Raw genomic sequence first — 23,184 nt, forward strand, 5'->3', positions numbered from 1 at the left:
TGCTGCGATTTGCATTTTCCCACGGCCGGCGGTCAGGGTAGGCTTGTGTACATGGAGCCTTAGTCCACCACCAATTACTTTTATTTTTAATAAAATAGTGGTGCGCTTTTCTATCCTGCGTTGGGAAGAAAGCTCAGAGACTTTGGAAACTATGTGAGGAGGAGGCAGATAAGTACTTATATTGCTAGTTTCACTACATAGATCATATTCATTTAGTTAGATTGATAATGGGGGGGAGGGGGGATTAAGATTTCTGCTCTGACTACTTCATTGTAGTGGTGCAGTGGTTAGCAGATGGAATCACAGCACACAAAAAGGGGCATAGGAATCTGACATTTCTAGAAATGTTGGATGTTGAGGGGTCTGACAAAGGCTTCAATGGAGCAATAAAAGGAGACACATGCCGCTGGAGATCTAAGTGTATTAAGGCTGGTTTACTAAAGGTGTTGAGAATCTTCACACAATAAATTGTGTGAACATTACCTTCAGTCACCCAGACACGTGAAAAGCAAATTCCTGTTTACTTATTTCATTTGCACATGGTTCAGTATTCAAAGTGAACAGGAATTCACTGTGCACATGATTAGATAATTATTTATCATGTGAAGACTCTCAGTTATATTATTGAATCCATCTGATATCGCTTCTTTTGCAGGATTGTGCTTTTGGGAAATTGTATGGGGCATTGACAGAATTGCTTTAAGATAGATAAATAGATGTGAATATCTAACCGTTCTTTCAATGAAAAAAGGTTAATGGATGTAATTATATTACCATTTCCTTCTTAGGCCTTTATTTTGACGTTATGGAAATTACTCCACGTGCAGTTGGTGTTCACAGGTTTAATGGAGAAAACCAGAAGGTAGGTCGTACTGTAAAATAAAGGAGCAGGAAAGTGGATCTGTGACTATATAAAAATATCCAATAGACTTTCATACTGTAGCTGGCACCTCCTGGTTGCTGCATGTGCCTTTTGACATTTCAATAATAAGCACCCTTAGACCTCAGAATAATGATGAGCTAACAGCGAGGTGGGATGGGGGTGGGAAAGGCTCAGGTCAGAGACCACAGGCACTGCTTGCTGTTTATTCATCTCAGTGTTCCATTTTTCTGGGGTCTGGGGGTGCTCTATAAGATCTAAGAAGACACAAGCCTGGAGTCAAAATTCAAATTTTGTTAGTTACGGATAGATATTTTAATTTAGCTACGGAATAAATGTGACCTTCTGTTGGTACCGCAATTCCTAAAGCAGCCATGGTTCATGGTACTCCACCTGGAAAATAAATTTACTGCTTTTAGATCACCTTTTCCTTCTGTTGATGACCAGCTATTATCATTTTTGTACTAAAGTCCTCTGTTTGAGGCCTGAAACTTGAAACTTGACGCCTGAAACAAATGTCCCAATTTCACTGATAGAACACATCCATTTTGGACACATTGTTGACAAACTTTATAGTACTGTGTCCATGAAAAAATGAATATCCTATTTGTGACTTCCTTGAGCAATAGTGTAAAGATAACTCACCCACGGGCTCCTAGGTGTTCCTATAGCTGAAGTCACCATTTCCACCTGTGTTGCCTCCTATTTGTGATATTTCTGTTGCTGTAGAACATTGGAAAGATCATACATTAATCTATTGATCATGTTAATAACTAATAGATACAGCAGGTCTTGCTATGGTTTAAAAATTCCAATTCACATATGTACAGTGCTGCTTGACAGTTCCGGTTTCAGTTCGAATTAAAAAGCGAATTAAAAAGCATTCAATCAGCGGTTCAAGTCCGGTTCAGGGCAGGATTTCAAAAGAGAAAACTGGCCTGAAATTGTGTTCACAAACTCATGACATGTGTGGTTTAGAAGCGGTTTCCACAGAAGTCAATGAACCTGTAATCTGCACCTGCACTGGGCTGCACTGCTCAGAAATCGGACAGGACTCTTTTTCAATCCGCACTGAATCCGCACTCCCAGTGCACCAGATATTTGTGAACAGGCACCGTGGAAAGCAATGTTATTTCACATGTCATGTGGATTGGATGCGGTTCAAACTACATCCAATCTGCATATGTGTGCACCGAGTGCTGTGAAACTGAAGATCTCTGAGTAGTAACAATGGACAGCCCTAGTGTAGACTGTTTTGAAAGTTTATTCTGCTCTAGGCAAATTCCTGTAACTATTTTCAGTTCATTAGTCAAGTATCAGGGATTGCTGTATGATTGAGAAGATTACTTGTTACTAAATTTTTTTAGGTGTCAGAATTCCCATATGATGTGGAAATCCGAGCTCTTATCGAGGGACAGTTCATGGCTAAGAGGATCTATGCAGAGCGACTTGGGTATAAAATAAGTAAGTCAATTGCTTCTATTTACTTCTATTTAGCCAACTGCCATTTATAAAGGCATGCCAGGAACTGTTATGTGGAGGCAACGAATATCTAATGACAACCAGACATGAACTGAGATGGCTGTAAAGGTTTTATTAAAAAAAATGCTAATTATTAAGTGCAGTATCCCATAGCAATCAATTAAAATTCACATTGCTAGTCACACCAGGACCCCTTGCTATGATTTACGGCTTTTAAGATTTAGTACCCATTACTTAATTAGGTCATTTTGTTTATCACTTGCAGTGTTTAATTAGTTTTCTGATAAGAGAAAACATCCTTTGTGTGGTCAGTCTAAAAGAATGTAGCCTCATAATTCACTGAGATCTAGAAACATCAGTGGCACACAAGTCACCTAATGTAGACTGTGTGTACCTAATGTAATGTGTGTGTTTCGTTGAGGCAGCCCATTCAATTTTATACGGGCTCCAAATGAGTCTAAACACACCAAAAAAATGCACCTGCTCAAATTTGGCCAACTCAGTGAACTACAACGTACATTTATGCGTTGTGGTGCAATATGAGGCAGGTGCATTCAGGTTTATTGTGTATTTACACTGGGGTGCCTTCATGAATGGCAATTCACATAAATGATGTGTGACAATTTAATTCCTATAATGGACTGTAAAAAAAAATATTTGCTCACCTATACACAAGCGGCTGTTGCCACCTTCAAAGTAGTCCCCTTGAGAAGCAACGCACTTTTCTAGACAACACTGCTGGAAACATTCCTGGAATTTGTTTTCCAGAATGCTACGCAGGATGTCTGGAATTTCATCAAACCTATGTCCTTTTAAGGCATTTTTTTAAATTCTGGAAACAGCTAAAAGTTGCAGGGTTCTAAGTCCGGGGAAAAAGGTGGTTGGTCAACTTTCAGAATAGATTTCTGGCTCAGGAACTCGCAAACACTTAAAGCAGGGGTGTCAAACTGACAGCCTTCTAGCTGTTGCGGAACTACAAGTCCCATCATGCCTCTGCCTGTGGGAATCATGCTTGTAACTGTCAGCCTTAAATGCCTAATGGGACTTGTAGTTCCGCAACAGCTGGAGGGCCACCAGTTTGACACCTGTGACTTAAAGCATCATGTGCAGGAGCATTGTCGTGATGGAGAATCCACTTGTCAGGCCAGAGTTCCTTCGGAGTCTTTTCCTCAAACAGATTCGGTTCATACTCTGTCCACATTTGCCTCCATCCTTTGTGTTTTTGGTTGCCCACTTTTTGCATTATCGTGGACATCTTCCCACCGCTCCTTAGACCGCCTATGCCATTCAGGAACACTTGGTTTCTTCATGTAGTGTTCACCATAATCCTGTTGTAACAGAGCTAAAGTTTCACTTGCACTTTTACCAAATTTCACATAAGATTTGATGTTCATCTGCTGCTCCAGATTCCTGTCACTCATTTTCCGCCAACAGCACAACGTTCACATGTTTTGTTTTTTTTTGCTACTCCATAAAGACTGAGTTAACTGGTCTGTGAACATGTCAAAACATGCTCCAGTGCGAATGGTTGTGTGAATCACCACCATAGTACTACATCGCCGACATTCCGGGAATTAAATTGTCACACCTCATACCTTGTACTTCCCATTTCTTGTGTGGTGTGTCTTTGGTTTTCATGCACATTACAGAAATGCAAAGGTGTGAAAAATTCCCCAAATTTGTGCAAATTGTTTGCAGAATTGTAGATGAGCGCTGAGAAAGAGGAACATTAAAATTCAATCACTGTGCAACACTGCTAAATAGGAAGTACAGCCAGCATATATAATGAGTATGTATGGCTAACCCTAGGTATATAATTACAAACTAGAAAGATTTTTTTTTTAAATACACATTAGTTATATTATTACTGTGATAAACTGATCACACATATATAAACATAAACGGATTCTAATACAGTCAGGGATACAATGCTTGTAATGTACAGTTGTACAAATGATCAGACTGTGTGCTTCTTTCGCTAATAGGAATGCGTGTTTAATTTTCTGTTGTTGCTGCCTTTATGTTTCTCCAGCATGCCACAACTGTCTCTTTCCATTATGGCCGATTGTCCTCTGCAACTTTCTCTGTTACGGTGTTCTTCAACCACTGCATTGTAATGGTTTACAAATGATCTAGTTATTGATCATTGCTTTAATGAAAAAAAAAAATGGAACAGTAGCGTGAAAACTAGATATTGTCGTGCTCCCAGCCAGTGACTGGACAACTGACGAGCTCACCTCTCTGTCTCTCTCTGTCTTCTCCATTATGCATATTTCTTGTTAGGATATAAGCACTGTAGCACAACTTGCTGTTTGATCAACCAATCAGCTGCCTTTACATCTTAGAAGCTGGGGAAGGAAACTTTATCATGGAATGATGTTTGATTGCTTGGAGAGTATTTTTGGAAGGGATTAACTAGAATATAATATACATTATTGCATGCATGGAAGCCACCTAGGTGCATAATATAGATCGGACATATAGGTGGAGTATCCATATGCTTGCTAGTACAGAAGAGGACTGAATGTTTTGAATGGGATTCTGAAGGCTTCCGATCATTTCATTATTTTTGCAAGTACTCTGCTGGATTTGCCATTTTTCTGGGATCCAGTAAACGCTACTCCCTGGAAAGAATCTAAGTTAGTGCCTGGAAATTTGTTTGAACTGGAGGTGTTCGCATTCTATACCTGTCTGTGCACTCCTGGTTCCATAATAATAATAAAAATTAGCCATCAATAATATATTTACGCCACACACCAGCATAGCAAACATACTGTACATATTCACCAGCACACCATGGATTTCACATGCCTGACGAAGGGGTCCAGTGTGGCTCCGAAATGTTGCACTTTCTTCTGTTGTGTGATCCTTTTTGCAATAAAAACCTCTGTGGAACATATTTGGAGATCTATGGTGTGCTGGCGAATATGTACATTTGCTTATGATGTTTCCAGTCCCAGCTGGTAGTTGCTACAGTACCCGCTATTGATGAGCCGTGTTTCTAGGAATGTGTGTGATGGGAATATAGACAAGAAAACACCAGCATAGGTCACTACAAGGTGTCTTATTCTCACCATTAGCCTTTCAGTATTTTGCATTATGGAGTATACAGTGGCTAAAGTGAGTCTCCAATCTGAGGACTACAGCTCAATATTTTGATGCTGGAATCCTCAAGACAAGGCTGGACTTAACTTGATGTGGATGGAAGAATCCTGCTTCTGTGCCTTACATTGGTCAGTGCTGCAGGCTATAGCCTGGAGTGCTGCCTTTACTGACTTCTGTTCAACCACAGTGCTCATACATAGATGTAAATTCATCTAGTCTATGCTGAACCAGCTGAATTTCAATCCATGTATGGCCAGCTTTAGAAGAACCCAAGTTGTGATTTCCTCCACTGTGACCATCCTTTAGTGAAATATAAGTTTTAGGTGGACCGATCATTTTAGAATATGGCTGCACCATCAGTTTGTGCAATGCCATATCTGTGAGCTCTCTTTTCCTAAGTGGTCAGTTGTTTTAAAGAGGACCTGGGCTGTGGAAGATGTGCCCACAATAGGCTAACATGGGAAAAGAACTAGTCACCAGTATTGCCAGGAGTTTACCTGAAGCTGTAGTTTTTTGTCATTGACTTAGCAGTGTTCAGTAAGTCATCTTGGTAGAGACAGGCTTTATTTCCTCATAGCAGGTAGCCTTCCTGATGTTTATGGGATATGTGGGACTTGACTTGTGGGATAGCAGCAGAAGTGCAAAAAACACCTTTACACAGAATGGATGAAGTAGAAGCAGGGAGACGCTTACAATGCAGGTCCTCTGGTACAGATTTCTTTCCACCAGGGCTTTTTTCAGCAGGAACTTTGTGGAACTCAGTTCCCCTATCTCTGGCTGAGGCATGTCTCCCAACGGCTCCCACAGATCTGATCTCCTGAATAACTCCCACTTAGTGCAGGATGGGGACAAGGGAGAGGCAGATGCCTGGGATGCAGTGCAGATGCCAACACCCCCACTGGATGATCTCCCTGCAAATATGAGAGGTGGAACTGCCTACAGTGTGAGAGGTACTAGAGCCAGTTGGGTGCCTCAGGTTTATACAGCAACAATAGTAAGACATGTGGAAGATGGTTGAGCTTTTAGGGAGGAGGGGAGAAGACAGAGGCAATGAAGGGGGGCTGCATGCAGAGGTCAGAGCTCTGTGTATAATGCACACCTGCCTGAACTTTGCACTCTACATGCAGTGCTCCCCTGAACTGTGCACTATGTACGTAATGCACTCCTGAATTCGACACTCTGTGTGTAACCCACGCAAACTACAGTCTGCATGTAATGCACTCCTGATATTTAATGCCCCTTTTAGACCCTCCTATTGTTAGTGAATTTTGACCACACCCAATATTTGATATGGTTTGGAGGCTCATGGTTGAGTTCCAGCACCTATTTTATGAGACAAAAAGCCCTGCTTTCCACCAATGAGAACAGTGAGCAGCACAGTGTAGACACTATCAAGCTGCTTTCCAAATCTTGTGAGATTAGCAGTCACCTCCAACAAAGGGGTACCCCCTGCAAATTTGAGAAACTATGAGATCCATTTCTGCAGACCCTCAGGCCTTTGTCCCATTGTCCCTAGTGTCCTTACAAATATTTCAGTGTTAACACTACAAAAGAACTGCACTGCCGATGGCTTTGCAGATACAGTATATCTCTGTCTCTACCAATCCACTAGGTGTATGCATCCTACTGATATACTGTAGGTATAGCAGAAGTGCATTGATTTAAAGGCTGGCTCTAGTGAGTGACACACTTTCTTGTTCTTTGGTTAGATTGCGGTTCTGTTTTGCTTAGGTACACTTGTTTCGGTTTACACAACTAAATGTTGCTGTACTTGGCATTCCCTGAGTAAAATAGGGAGTGAGTAGTCCTTTGTATACCTTGAGCATTGCCAGTGCATTCTGATTGTCATTTTCTTATATCTACAGTAACTGTACTTGTAATGTCATTATGTTGGTGTATTGGGCACCCTGCAATCTTTTTAGTGTACCATCTTTTACTTTTATTTTTGCTTATTGTTTTTTGTTTTGTTTTTGTAAAACCTACAAAAACTTGTTAATAAAAAAATGATTTGATTAAAAAAAAAAAAAGATTAGCAGTCACAGACAGCAATACCTGAAATTCATACCGCAGAAATACAGCTATGAGGCTCAGGGCACAAGAGTGTCTAGGTACAAGAAGTACACCGCAAAGTTTTACGTTCATGGCCATTCTAAGTGTTTTGTTCCGTTGTAGATTTTCTTCCTTGCTATATATGTATCTATCTCCACTACTGTATTTTGCTTTGTACTGGTAACTTCTCTCCTGACAGTAGAGGGCAATCTACTATTAGCAATATTTAGCAATGCGTTACAGCTCTGCCGAGCTGAATAGCTGGATGTGTGTAATATAATGCACAATCTCATTACATAATTTGCAGTTTTGTGCTTTGAAAATCGCTTACATTTGTAGTGTCCTACTTGTGTTTGAATAAAAGTGATGTTATTACAGGCACTTCAGAATTTATTGATTGCAAGGTGTAAAGCAGAATTTCTCAACCTGGGATGCATATATCCCAAGGAGAATTTATTACAGGTTTAAAGGGTACTCCTGCCTATCAAATTAAATTAAATATAACACTGTGAAAGTTTAATAGATATCTTACATAAAATAAACTGCATTAGCTATTTTAGTTTTTAAAGTGTGAGGGATTGCTTTTAAAGCATACATATACTTTTTTGATGATGTTTGGGAAAATGTGCACACTTTCAGCATACTTTAATACAAGCCACACGCACAAATGGTATTTAGTAAAGATTTTTTTATTACAGAACGGTGCATACCAGTATGCAACTAAGAAACACTGTTGCAGAGAATTGGTGATTCCCACTTTTCCTCTGTCCATTCAGATTTCGCTCTGATGTATTCCATGACTGGTCATATATACATTTTCTGTGTTATCTGCTGACCTAAACAGATTCATCCATCCTGTAAGTGTATCTTTAACTTCATTTGGCCTCACAATACAGGGATTGTCAGCATACCCCTGTCAGTGCTTGAGCAAGGTTTTTAGGTTTTTAGAACCCTCTAGCCAGGTGTCAAACCTAGTCAGTAGGCTGAGGTGTGCCCCCTAGCCTGGGAATCTTTATCTGTATATCCAGACATGTGCATCTCGCTTGTACCTTTCTGGTGCTGTTTTGGTTAGAGGCTAAACTGAGAAATTTGCAATGCACCACCATAAAGTTGATTGGTTCAATCTCTTAGTAAAGCAAGATTAAATGATCTCACCTAGTTCAGCCTTGCAACTTCAACCTAATGTTGGGTGCGTTTTGTTTACTGGACTACCACTTGCCATGAGCATCTGCTTGGGTTAACCTTTTTTTTTTTTTTTGTAAATCCTGTATTTAGAGAAAATCAGAGACATGTTACATAGTTACATAGTTAGTCTGGCTGAAAAAAGACAAAAGTCCATCCAGTTCAACCATAAAATAATAATAATAATTAAAAACAAATTATAATCCTATACTCATAGTTGATCCAGAGGAAGGCAATAAAACCCAGCAAAGCATGATCCAGTTGGCTCCTGCTGGGAAAAAATTCCTTCCTGATCCCCCGTGAGGCATATTGGATATTCTCTGGATCAACTTTACCTATAAATGTTGGTATCCAGTTATATTCTGTGTATCTAAGAAAGAATCCATGCCTTTTTTGAAGCAATCCACATGTACAAATAACAAAGGCATACCTTGTAGTATAATGATCAGTTGCATAGTAAAACTGGTCACAATGTAGAAACCCAAACATTGAGGTGTAACTCATGTTGTCACTTGGGCAAAAAGACCTTGTGTGTGTAACATAGCAATACCATCAGTAACATTATATTGGATACCATTCATTACATCAAACACAAGGTTGTATAGTGCACATGCTCTTAATTGTCTTCAAGTTTTTCTTCCTGGTGGGAAACTCTAGGGTGGTATGGGAGTCTTGGTGATGGGAGGTGGGTGTAGTGGTAGTTGTGTTTGGAAAGGGGTAAAAGGTGAAGCCTGTTTGTAGGCACAGGTTCTACAACAAGGAAGTGGGAGGTGTCAGAGCTTGTTAATGAAGAAGAGGGAGGGCAGAGGGGGGCAGGAGCAGAATGTATAAAAGAGGATGGTTAGTGTGGGGTAGGGAAGGAAAGAGGAAAAAAAGGGGATACGGATAAGGGGGATGGGAAGTAAAGCTTGTGGGCATATCTCTCAGGTGGGCTGTGTTTCAACTTTATACTAATTATAATATTGATACATTTGTTAAACTAATACAGTTTTTTGATATACAGTTGTGGTCAAAATAATAGCAGTCAGACATCACTAACCTGATCAATCACTGTTTTTGGTAGAAATGATATTTCTACATGGCAAATAATTTACTAGCAGGAGTAGTAGAGTAATAGAAATCCAATAGACCCAACAGTCATGACATGCATGCTGCTGATTCTGTGTAATTGAATCACTAATTGAAAGGGGCATGTTCAAAATAATAGCAGGGTGGCGTTATATTAGTGAGGTCATTCATTCTTTGAAAAACAGGTGGCAAATATTGCCCTTATTTAAGGAAGGAAGGCAGCAAATGTTGTACATGCTGGTTACAGTGCATTTCTCTCTGAAATTCTGAGGAAAATGGGTCGTTTTAGACATTGTTCAGAAGAACAGCGTACCTTGAATAAAAAGTTGATTGGAGAGGGGAAAACATATAAAGAAGTGCAGAAAATAAGCTGCTCAGCTAAAATGATCGCAAATGCTTTAAAATGGCAACCAACACCTGAAAGATGTGGAAGAAAGCGAAAAACTATCATTCGAATGGATAGAAGAATAGCCAAAATGGCAAGAACTCAGCCAACAATCAGCTCCAGGAAGATCAAAGAAGGTCTAAAGTTACCTGTGAGTACTGTTACAATTAGAAGACGCCTATGTGAAGCCAAGCTATCTGCAAGAAGCCCCCGCAAAGTCCCACTGTTGAAAAAAAGACGTGCTGAAGAGGTTACAATTTGCCAAAGAGCACATTGACTGGCCTAAAGAGAAATGGCGCAACATTTTGTGGACCGATGAAAGTAAGATTGTTCTTTTTGGGTCTAGTGGCCGGAGACAGTTTGTCAGACGACCCCCAAACACTGAATTCAAGCCACAGTACACTGTGAAGACAGTGAAGCATGGTTGTGCAAGCATCATGATATGGGGATGTTTCTCATACTACGGTGTTGGGCCTATTTATCGCATACCAGGGATCATGGATCAGTTTGAATACATCTGAATACTTGAAGAGGTCATGCTGCCTTATTCTGAAGAGTAAATGCCTTTGAAATGGGTGTTCCAACAAGACAACGACCCCAAACACACCAGTAAACGTGCAACATCTTGGTTCCAGACCAACAAGATTGACTTTATGTTGTGGCCAGCCCAATCCCCGGATCTTAATCCAATAGAAAACTTGTGGGGTGACATCAAAAATGCAGTTTCTGAGGCAAAACCAAGAAATAGAAAAGAACTGTGGAATGTAGTCCAATCATCCTGGGCTGGAATACCTGTTCACAGGGGCCACAAGTTGGTTGACTCCATGCAACACAGATGTACAGCAGTTCTCAGAAACAGTGCTTATAACTATATATTATATATTATAATAATTAATATTAATTATATTAAATATTAATTAAGTGATTCAAAGGAAAGCAAAATCTTCAAACATTTTTCAGTTATATAGTGAATGTTTGAGTTTGTAAAGAAGAATACAAACACTGCTATTTTTTTGAACAGTCTAATATTCACTTTTCTTCAATTTTTTTAGAGGAACAACACAAATTTGATATATTTTTCTTCATGTTTTGATTTGGAATAGAATGTGTAGTGTTCCCAATGCATTTGTGTGTATGGAAATAAAATCTATTAGAAGGATATTGAGCTTTATTCACTTTTTCAACACACTGCTATTATTTTGAACACAACAGTATATTAAAGTAGTGCCAATGGTACTAGGTTCCCCTTTTATATTATATTCATTTTCTAGTTGTGGCACCTGTCAAATAAGTTTTTTCAAAAACCAGTTCCTCTAAAATTCTTTACTTTTATCAACTTAGTGTCTCCGTTAAAATGGTTGTAAAAGCAGAAGGTTTTCACCTTCTGCATGCAGCTTTCCCCCCAGCCCCCCTTACACTTACCTGAGCTCGATTTCAATACAGCGATGTGCAGACTAGCAGCGTCTCTCTCCACCCTCTCCCTCTTCATTGACACAGCAGCGGGAGCCATCGGCCAGTAAGGAGAGAGCAGGGGGTGGGGCCAAACTACGCTCTGTGTGTCCTATAGACACACAGAGCCGGCTTGGGAGCGAGCATGCTCGAGAGCCCCCAGAACAAGTGGCTCTGGGGGCACTCAAGGGGGGAGAGAAGCCAGGAGCGCCGGTGGGGGACCCAAGAAGAGAAGGATCAAAGTTATTCTGTGCACAAAGCAGGTAACTACAAAATGTTTGTTATTAAAATAAAATTAAAAAAAGAATCCTTTCCAATCACTTATTTACACTTTGGACATACTGTTAAAACTTTTCCTGAACTCTGTGTGCCTTGTCCTTCTACATACAACACTTTCACCTGACGATTGTGTTTATCTGTCAGCTTATGCCCCTAAGGCATATCCTGAGATGGTGCCCTTGGAATGTCACACAGCATACCCCAGACATTCACCCATGTGAAGAATAGGTGCTCTTTAGAGACAATTCCCTATAATAATGACACAGAGGTTTTCCTACTATCCACAAAAGAAAGAAGATAATGCATAACATAATGCAAAGAGTGACATTCAGAATATACTACAGAAGTATAATGCTCCTAGGACTTGCTGCAGCAGAATTTTGACAAGTCAATGATTGTACTGGCACCTTCCTATATTCTGATTATTTTAGTTTATAGAAGATTTTTCAGAAACAGGTTCTTATTAAAGGTAAATTTAGCAGACTTCTTGCCTTTAGCAAAGTTGCAATAATATATGGATTACATTCCCAGTTCACCGAGGAATTGTAATTGTATGGAATTGGCTTGAAGAAAATCCCTTAGAAAAAAAACAAAGAAAATTCACTACAAAGTATCTAGTTGGCCCATGGCATCCAATCAGCTTCCTGCTGTCATTATTGTTAAATATGTCAGAGTATGGAAGGCGAAGCTGTTTGGTTGCTATTGCTACCCAGGTATGTCTATTTTATAAAATTTCACACAGTGCCCAATGGCGTGTTAAGTTTAGGTTTTTTTTTATTATTTGCCTATTACTATTTTCTTTTAATGCAGAGATTTTATATTCTTTATGTTGTGCCAAAACAAATCTATACTGGAAATACATTTAGAATTTATATCTGAGGAGTCTAGTTATAAAAAATTGTTGATTTGTGTCTAAACTCTGCTGTATTCATTTACCTTGAAAATGGCGAGTGTTTAGAAGTAATCGGCACCAGTGAATTTTGTATGATAAACACAGTGTATGATACCTAAACCTAGAATTTCTTTTGAAACATGGGAAATCCAGTTGTTGGATGGACAGTGGCAAATGTGACACAATCTGGCCAGCACAAGGGTAAATCTGTCCTGGGGAACACGCTTTATAAACAAAGCATATAGGAACTCTGGTCTTTTACAATTTCTCAATGCTGCCTGCATCACCACAACATAGAAACAAAAACAACCGCCTGCGGTACAGATGTGGTTTTCCAGGAGAAATAAAACCAAAACAATAAAGGGCCAAACATCAGTAGTAACGACCTGTTCACACCAGAAGGTGGATTTATGGTCTGCCCGCTAGTATGTGTTGTGGAGAGGAGATTTGATGCATTGTTACTTTTTTGTTTTTCTTAACTGGATTGAAATTTACAAAATTGCACTTACTTCAGCTCTATGCACAATAGTGAATAGCGGTGTAGTGTGTTGACGTGCATTTTTTAGATTGTAAGCTAGAAAGAAGCAGGGCCCTCCTAACCCTCTTGTATTGAACTGTATTGTTGCTGTATTGTCTCCCTTTATATTGTAAGGTACTGAGCAAACTGTTGGTGCTATATAAATCCTGTATAATAATAATAATTTTTTGTGCATTGCACTGTGTAAAAATGCAGACATGCTGCAACTTTATACAACACACACTAGTGCATATGTTTAATGTAAGCAGGGCACATGGAAAACAATTGTTTCTATGTGTCGGTAATGCGAATGCAAGCAAGCCCTAAAACGGTAACTCCACTTTCGTGGAAAAAAAAAACAAATAAAAAAATAATAGTGTATACAATTGCGACACAATTCATTTTGTAATTAAATGTTATTAAAAATGACCTTTCCTTTTCAATCTGCAGCGCTGTCATTTTCTGTAAAATGTAGTTCAGTATGGTTACCTGGGGGTGTTCTGTACAGAGATGGTGTACAGAACACCCCCCAGAAATGTAATTTCCTGCTTGTTTCATTGGCTCACTTATATTCCCAGAAGTCTGTAGTAAGATACAAGTCAGATTTTTGGCATCCCCTGTAACAAAATGTCTTTTTTGTTGAGACAGTCCCAATCGAAGTCATATCTGTAGGGATGCAAACCCTGCCACTTTTCTCATTGAAGCAGTGCAGGTGCAGCAGCTGATTGATAATTATGAAATCACTCCCATACAGATCACTTTGCACATGGACACAAACAAACAGCTACATCTTCAGAATAAGAAAGGTAGTAAACTGCAACAAAGTTTGGTAAAATCATTTCAATGTACATACATTGATGGCCTAGAGACGGATGTTTTTTTCTCAGTAAAAGTGGAGTTACTCTTTAAAGGCATTTTTGATAAGTTTCGGAAGACATTACATTATAATTATTATTACAGATACTTATATAGCGCCATCAATTTACGCAGTGCTTTACATATAAATAGTACATTCACATCAATCATTAACCCTCAAGGGGCGTTCAATCTAAGATCCATAACTTACATTCTTACATACACGGGCCAATTTAGACAGGATCCAATTAACCTACCAGCATGTGTAGAGTGTGGGAGGAAACCGGAGAACCCAAAGGAAATCCACACAGGCACAGGGAGAAAATGCAAACTCCAGGCAGGTGGTGTCGTGGTTGGGATTACAACCAATGACCCTAGTACTGCCATTTAGCCACTGTGCTGTCCATTGCTAGATCTCCACTGCTCAAAGAAATTAAAGGAACACTTTGAAAACACATCAGATCTTAATGGGGAAAAATATCATGCTGGATATCTATTCTGATATGGAAAATTATCCACCTACGGAAGACTGAATTCAAAGACACCTCGAAAATCAAAGTGAAAAAATGATGCAGCAGGCTAGTTCATTTTGCTGAAATTTCATTGCAGCAACTCAAAGTGGTACTCAGCAGATTGTATGGCCCCCATGTGCTTGTATACATGCCTGACAACGTCAAGGCATGCTGCTAATGAGATGACGAATGGTGTCCTGGGGTATTTCCTCCCAGATCTGGACCAGGGAGTCACTGAGCTCCTGAACCATCTGAGGTGCAACCTGGTGGTGTAGGATGGACCAAAACATGATATCCCAGAGGTGTTCTATTGGATTTGGCCATTCAATGGTATCAATAAATGAATAAATAAAACAATGTGCGCTTTCAAATTGTGGTTGAGCTGATAAAATAGAGCCGCTGCAATAACACTTAAAAGGTGATCCAACACTTAAAACATAAAACATATATAAATAGTGTTGCACTAACTTATATATAAATATTAGTCCATAAAAAGTCCAAATGTGATAGTTCAATCAAAATATGAAATATAAATTAGAAAATATGTAAAGTGCTTGAATGGTGAAAAATCAATGAAGTTCTTGAATGGTGAAAAATCAATACGATGTGCTCTGGACAAATGAAGCCTGTTCAAAAACCACAGTGCTCCACCTTGACTTAGTGTTCCTCCACCTAAAAATATATAGATGACCGCTCACCTCATACCGTGGATCTATAAATTAATACAGGTCAACCAAGCATGGTAATTCCAAAAAGATGCTCTAGATGGCAGCAGAGAGCTGATGACAGGCACCCCTTCAATGACAGTATATTTTGGACTCTTCTCAGCTTAACTCCACATACAGAAAGAACAGAGGACATCTCCCACAGTGTAATACAGTTTAATTTCACATGATAGAAGCAGTAACAGATCGATTTAGAATTTAAAACTCCAGCTCCGTAAAAAGCCGACAATGACATCACTAGGCTCTGCCCCACGCGTTACGCCACCAACCACTTGGCTTCGTCAGGTTTCCCTAACGATTCCCTATATATTCAATGGTATCAATTCCTTCATCCTCCAGGAACTGCCTGCATACTCTTGCCACATGAGGCCGGGCATTGTCATGTACTAGGAGGAACCCAGGACCCACTGCACCAGCGTAAGGTCTGACAATGGGTCCAAGGATTTCATTCCGATACCTAATGACAGTCAGGGTGCCATTGTCTATCCTGTAGAGGTCTGTGTGTCCCTCCATGGATATGCCTCCCCAGACCATCACTGACCCACCACCATAACGGTCATGCTGAACGATGTTACAGGCAGCATAATGTTCTCCATGGCTTCTTCAGACTCTTTCACATCTGTCACTTGTGCTCTGGATGAACCTGCTCTCATCTGTGAAAAGCACAGGGCACCAGTGGCAGACCTGCCAATTCTGGTGTTCAATGGCAAATGCTAATCGAGCTCTATAGTGCTGGGCAGTGAACACAGGGCCCACTAGAGGACGTTGGGCCCTCAGGCCATCCTAATTAAGTCTGTTTCTGATTGTTTGGTCAGAGACATTCACACTAGTGGCCTGCTGGAGGTCATTTTGTAGGGCTCTGGCAGTGCTCATCCTGTTCCTTCTTGCACAAAGGAGCAGATACCGGTCCTGCTGATGAGTTAAGGACCTTCTACGGCCCTGTTCAGCTCTCCTAGAATAACTGCCAGTCTCCTGGAATCTCCTCCATGCTTTTGAGGCTGTGCTGGGAGACACAGCAAACATTCTGGCAATGGCATGTATTATGTGGTTACTTGTATTCTCTCCCTGCTAGAGCAGAAGAGTGATACTTAGGGAATTATTTATAAAACAAATCGGCTGTACAAATGTGACAGACATTTGCACATCTGCAAAGAAAAATTGCCATATTTTGTTTAGGATGATTGTAAGCACCATCAAGTGGCCATAATGTCATAGTTTTCTGAAATATTTCAATCAGGAAAAATACAGCATAATTGCCACTAGATGGCACTGACAGTCATAGGAAATAGTTGCATGCTACAAAATACATAAATGCAATATTCCATTGTGGCTGTGCAAATGTTTGTCACATTCATACAGAATTTTTTTTTTTTAGAAATAGACCTCCTAGTGTCAGCCTACCTCCTGTCTGAGCTAAACCACTAAAAAAATGTCACATAACAAAGGTTTTGCTAACAAAACATGAAAGAAAACTAAAGGCTTTGTAAATTGACAGAACATAATTATTAGCCCTGAGCTTAGACAGGAGACATATCAGAAGGCAAGGGGACCTTACAACTTGGCTGACATTTCTGCTTTGACGGGTAGAGAATACAACTTAGTGCATGTTCTTCAACTTTTCTTTTCCCTACTGCTTCCATACAAGAAAGATCTGCAAATGACAGTTTTAAAGGGAACCTATTATGTTCCTTTAAAAATACACTAAGTTTCTAGTCCTAAAAGTGGATGCTGAAACAGTTACATAAATGTCATGATATCTTTATCAACAATCCACTAGCTGCCAAAAAAATCTGCCCTGATGTTTGAGGATCTTTCACAGAGTTGGTACAAAAAATATCTGTGTTATATAGAAAATATACTGCCCTCTGCTCGTCACACATGCCATGTATGCATAAAAGTTCAGGTTTAACTCCTTCATTTCTTTATCTGTAGCACATTTGCTTTGTATTTTTCACTTGCTTAAACAGAGTCACAACTAGGCTAAAGTAAGAATCTAAATATTCATTGTTAAATGTATGTACTTGTACATGCTTATTTGTGATCGTTGTGAAATTTGTTCCTTATTTATTTTAAATTATTCTCTGTGCTTTAGCTTTAAGTTGTTTTGTTGAAGGGAGACTGTCAACTGATATATAGAATCTAAGCTCAAAGTCTGTCAGCTAAATAGGGCTATGCATTATTAAGTGAGTTAAATCCAAACTCAAATAAGGGCTGTGGATATATAAACGTAATTATATATGCAGTGGTCGTTCTGGCAGATGCTTTGACAGCAAACAGTATGTGAGATCAGGCAGTTGTGAGGCTTCAGGTGACCTTTTACCTTAAGGCTGTGTTTTGCAACCTTTCTTTCGGGGGAACTACAAGGGGCAAGGGCAAGGGTTGGAACCTGGACAATTATCATGTACCTGGTGGTGACTTCGTATGTGATGGGGCCTCTCTTTTATCTACTGCCCAACACTCCTGAAGGTGGACAAAGAGAGTGTGAGGGCACGGAGTGGCACAAATGTGCACTGGATCCATGTAGAAGCCAGGTGATTAGAGCTGGACATGGCAGAACTCTGGACAATTAATGGACAGGAATGGCTTCACACCGGGAAGGTGACAAAAGTAAAGTCCAAGGACTGAACCAAGGTCATCGGTGGTCAGTCAGCATGACAATGCAAAGGAAGCAAGTTGGGGTGAGGATCAGCCAGGCAGCAAGATAACTGGAAGCAGAGAAAAGTCCAGTAAACAAGCCAAGGTCTGTAGTAGCCGAGTAGGTGACAGATGAGACAGAAGGCAGAGGTGAGGTCTAGAGATGGGAAGGCCTAAAAAAAACCCCCTAAAATTCAGGAAAGAAAAACTGTTTTTTTTTCCAAAGCCATAATTGTTTTTTTTTTTCTAAGTACATTTAAAAAAAAGGCATGGAATATGTTTACTAAACAGGTGCAAACTTAAAAGCAATAATGCAAAACAGATTCACAGATAGCAAAAAAAGCATACACTGCAGAATATTGAAAGCTGCACAAACATGGACTCTTCACAGCAATGTCTTTGTGGCACATTTGTGATTATCCTCATAGACAACATCCCTTACAAGAGTAGCTCTGGTAACAGAGGTCGATCCAAGGCCCAAGGATGAAGAGCTACCTCATTAGAAACTGCAGTAATCTAGTAATAAGAGGGGTTCTCCCCTTTCTCCAAAAGACCCACAGTAGGTGGGTCTTTTGGAGAAGCTGCATGCCATTAGGCCTGGCTGTGGAGGGCTGTTCAACAGACTTCAGATCACTTGCCCAGCTACCTCTGACTCATCTTTTGAGGCCTCCCAGAGCTGCTTAGGGAGGGAAACAGAAACCTGTCTTCCCTGGGCATGCCCAGGAACCCACTGAGTTGTGTGAAACAGAGTTAAAGGGGCCTGCATATGCATCTCATGGCAAGTAAATGGGCACTTCATTGGACAAATTATAACTAATGCTTCTTGTACTTGCAGTGGGAGGGAAACCAGTACACAGTCCAGGACCTGACCTCACAATTTTGCGACCCCCCCTCTCTCTCTCTCTACCACTCCAAAATAAGTACTGTTTATACAAAGAAAAATAGTGGCTGATGTTGAAATTTTTTTCCTACTTCAGATCTGCCCCATTATGACATGCTGAAGAGCAAGGATGGTTAAACACCAGTCCTTATGGAGAAGATACATACTCTTATGCAAGTCTTAATGTTAGAAGCATGATGAACTCTGTAACTGTGACATTTCATACACACACACACAATTTTGTTTTTATTTTGTTTTTGGCGTTATAATGGTTTTATATGATATGGTCATTTTAAATACAAATAGGACCTAGCTGTGCACTATTCCATACTTCCTTAAAGTCCATTTCCAACGAAAATATTACATTTTGTTTTGAATAGAAAGTAGGTTAGAAGTTTTGTCAGTTTTTATTTCTATTCATGACCTCATTGGCGAAATGCTTTCTCACTCTCTGCCTTAGTGGCACCAGGGCAAAAAAAATGGGGGCACAGTTGTCACAGGGACTGGAAGACACAGACAGCAATAAAATCCTGAAATAGGTTCTAACACTTCCCAAACCTATTCAAACAAGAGTTTTTGTTGCTGTGCCTGGTCTCTGGCTTTAAGCTACACGCTGATGATCTACAGAACCCCAATGCCATCCTTTTTACTGAAGACTTTGGTGAATTATATTAAATGATTAGACAGTTGGCCTCAGTGATTTTATCAGGAAAATGTTTCTTTTAATAAATGCATTCATTTTCAAGCCGCTTGTTTTTGCAGGGGAATGGCTCCGCTGGTTGGTTCACACTTCAGATCCTAACTATTCTTGGGTTCTTCTGAAGCAATCCTAAACCATCTGGGAACCCCTAGGCTGAGGTTATCTGTGCTTTATATAGTTAATTTCATAATTTTTTTTCATTTTTCCGATCTACATAGTACACGTGTTGGAATACAGTGTTCATGTATTTTGTGCAACATCAGTATTCAGCAGAGATATATTCTTCAACCAGTAGATGGCAGTGTTTACAAATTTTTAGCTGTATCAATGGTAAACTCTATATCTTTTCTCTGAATAAAGTTTCCTATTTCCTTGTTGCAGTGACACAGAAAAGCACATGTGGACTGTGCACTGTCTGTTCTGTAGGGCTACTGTATATACGAAATTTCTAACAGGTTATGGGCCCAGTCATAGCCAACTACAGCAAATAAGTGCAAGGTACATCAATAGAAAGAAGACTGCAACAGAATAAAATAAATTGGCTAGTAACACAGCTGCAACAAAGCTTTCATTTGCAAATCTGACAAACCAGAACTACTAAACTTACAAAGCCAAACCTCTGTCCTATGTTGCTTGTGTAGCAATTAAAACCAGAGCTAGATTCATGGGATGAGATGCAAAGACTTCCAATCCATGATAAACAAAATTGAAACAGAGCTGCTGATGAAGAGATGACATCTCTTAGTGAACTGCAGACATGGACACTTTTAGGGCTACCGCAAGGTAGGTGTGCAATCAGCTGAAAATAGATTTTTAGGCCAAATGCGACTCTGAAGGCGAGGTCTGTAGGTATAAAGCACGGTTAGTGCCAAAAGGGTACTCACAAAAATTTGGTGAGGGTTACAATGCTACTTTTGCTCCACTTGCAAAACAAAGTACTTTCTGAACACTGTTAACAGTGGTGGCTTCTCGGAAAATGGTTGTGAAGCATTATGATATCATAACAGCCTTTCTTAATGGCGATATCGAAGAGGAAATATATATGACACAACCAGAAGAATACCTGAAAAATGGAGAAGAGCATCTTGTGTGAAAGTTGCATAAATCTCTTTACAGACTCAAGTAATCGGCTCGAACATGGAATTTAAAAAGAAACAAAGTCTTGCTAGATGGAGGATTGATATGAAGAGAAGCTGACCCATGTCTATACTAAAAATGTGTGATTTCTAAACATATGTATATTTTACTCTATGTGGATGACTTGATTGTTGCTCAGAAAAAGGATGAGGAAGTTGCAAAGTTGACTGCAGTGCTTAACCAACATTTTGAAGCTAAAGATCTTGGGGATGTGACATATTACCAAGGAATTAACGTACAGCGTAAAGAAGATGGCAGCTTCCTGTAAAATCAGAAATCTAAAATTGAGGCAGTTCTTCAGCAGTTTGGCATGACTGAAGCCAAAGAAGAAAGTACTCTCATGGACTCAGCATACCTAAAAACGGAAGGGGATGAGGATCTTCTTCCTAGTAATGATCAGTATAGACAAGCAGTGGGGGCATTGCTATGTATTGCAACCAGTACAAGTCCAGACATTGCGGCTGTAGACACGTGAATGAACCATGTCAAAGAGATTGGGCCTCAATCAGGGGAGTCATGAGATATCTAAAACAAATGAAATATTGAGTCTGAAGCTGTCTGCACTTGGTAATTTGAACTTCGTAGGATATGTGGGCTCTGATTGGGCCTGTGACCCAAGCACTCGCAAATCCACAAGTGGTTACTTGTTCAAATTAGGAAACAGTGCTATATCTTTGTCCATCAAGAAGCAGATCTCAGTAGCTTTGTCTTCTACAGAGGCAGAATACATTCTTGCTGCATATGCCAGTCAAGAAGCTGTGTGGTTATGTCAGTTGCTTGAAGACCCATGAGAACCAATGTCCCAGCCCACAATCTTATATGAGGACAATCAAGGATGTATCAGACATGGCACCAGTGAGAAGATCAATGCAAGAACAAAGCACATTGACGTCAGACACAATTACATTCATGATCTGGTTGAAAAAAATGTAATTGTGCTTACGTATTGTGAGACAAATAAAATTATTTCAGATGTTTTTACAAAACCGCTTACAAGAAACAGATTTATAGAACTGATATCTGAAATAGGACCAATATAAAGAGCAGTTGTTGAGTGTGGGTGCAGGAATATTATTATTATACAGTATTTATAAAGCACCAACAGTTCGCTCAACGCTGTACATTACAATGGGAGACAGAACATGCGACAGTACGATAACAATACAATGTGATACACGAGGGGTTCGAGGGCCCTGCTTTTTCGAGCTTACAATCTAGAAGGGAGGGGATAGTGGTACAGGAGGAAATGGTTGTGGGGGATGGAGTGGTAGGAAGAGTGGAGGAGGTTGGCAATTAGCAGGGGGTGGGGTAGACTTCCCTGAAGAGGTGGGTTTTCAGTGTGTGCCTAAAGGAGAGGAGAGTAGGTGATAGTCTGATGGATTGGGTTAGGGAGTTCCAGAGGATGGGTAACACCCTGGAGAAGTCCTGGAGGCAGGTACGGGAGGAGGAGACCAGGGAACTAGAGATAAGGAGGTCTTGTGAGGAGCAGAGAGTGCGTGTTGGGTGGTATTTAGATATTAGGTCGGTGATGTAGTTTGGGGCAGTATGATGGACAGCTTTGTACGTCAGTGTTAGGATTTTGAATTTGATCCGTTGGGCAATCGTAAGCCAGTGGAGGGATTGGCAGAGGGGGGTGGCGGAAATGGAGCGATTGGTAAGGTGGATGAGTCTGGCTGCTGTATTCAGGATCGACTAAAGCGGGGATAGCCTGTGGCGAGGCAGGCCAGTGAGGAGGGAGTTGCAGTAATCAAGTCGTGATATGGTGAGGGAGTGGATGAGCTGCTTAGTGGTTTCCGGGGTTAGGAACGTGCGGAATTTGGCGATGTTGCGCAGGTGGAGTCTGCATGAGTTTTTTAGTGATTGGACTTGGGGCTGGAAGGATAGATTGGAATCAAGTATGACTCCAAGTACTCTGGCTTGTGGGGCAGGCCTGATGGTGGCATTGTTGGACGTGATGGAGAAGTCAGTGGGGGGTGGTGTGCGGGCTGGGGGGAAGACGAGGAGCTTGGTTTTGGAGAGGTTCAGTTTAAGGAAGTGGAGCGACATCCAGTCTGATATGTCGTTCAGTAGGCTTGTGATTCGGGTGGAGACTGAGGAGGTGAGGTGAGGGGTGGAGAGATAGATTTGCGTGTCGTCGGCATAGAGGTGATAGTTGAATCCATGAGAATGTATGAGTTGGCCAAGGGAGGAGGTGTAGATGGAGAAGAGAAGGGGCCCAAGGACAGAGCCTTGAGGGACCCCAACAGAGAGGGGGAGTGGGGGTGAGGTGGTAGCGTTGTAGGTAATGCTGAAGGAGTGTTGTGATAGGTAGGATAAGAGCCAGGAGAGAGCGGAGTCTCTGAGGCCAAGGGAGTGTAGCTTTTTGAGGAGGAGGGGGTGGTCGACTGTGTCGAAGGCCGCGGAGAGGTCGAGGAGTAGGAGCACTGAGTAGTGGCCGTTAGCTTTGGCGATTA

General features: G+C 40.5%; 1 protein-coding gene and 1 pseudogene across 1 annotated transcript in view; both read left to right on the forward strand.

The window, feature by feature from the left end:
- Nucleotides 1-23,184, forward strand: part of XYLB (xylulokinase) — a 202,066-nt gene that overhangs the window by 69,557 nt on the left and 109,325 nt on the right. Inside the window, exons 14-15 of the mRNA XM_089673122.1 lie at nucleotides 789-862; nucleotides 2,248-2,344. Coding sequence (XP_089529248.1) covers nucleotides 789-862; nucleotides 2,248-2,344 — 171 coding nt within the window. The remainder of the gene's footprint in view (nucleotides 1-788; nucleotides 863-2,247; nucleotides 2,345-23,184) is intronic.
- Nucleotides 21,042-21,664, forward strand: LOC149465904 (uncharacterized; annotated as a pseudogene).

Source organism: Staurois parvus, unplaced genomic scaffold (genome assembly GCF_062004578.1).
Source record: "Staurois parvus isolate SC_StPar_1 unplaced genomic scaffold, SC_StPar_1.0 ptg000136l, whole genome shotgun sequence".
Lineage (NCBI taxonomy): Eukaryota > Metazoa > Chordata > Amphibia > Anura > Ranidae > Staurois > Staurois parvus.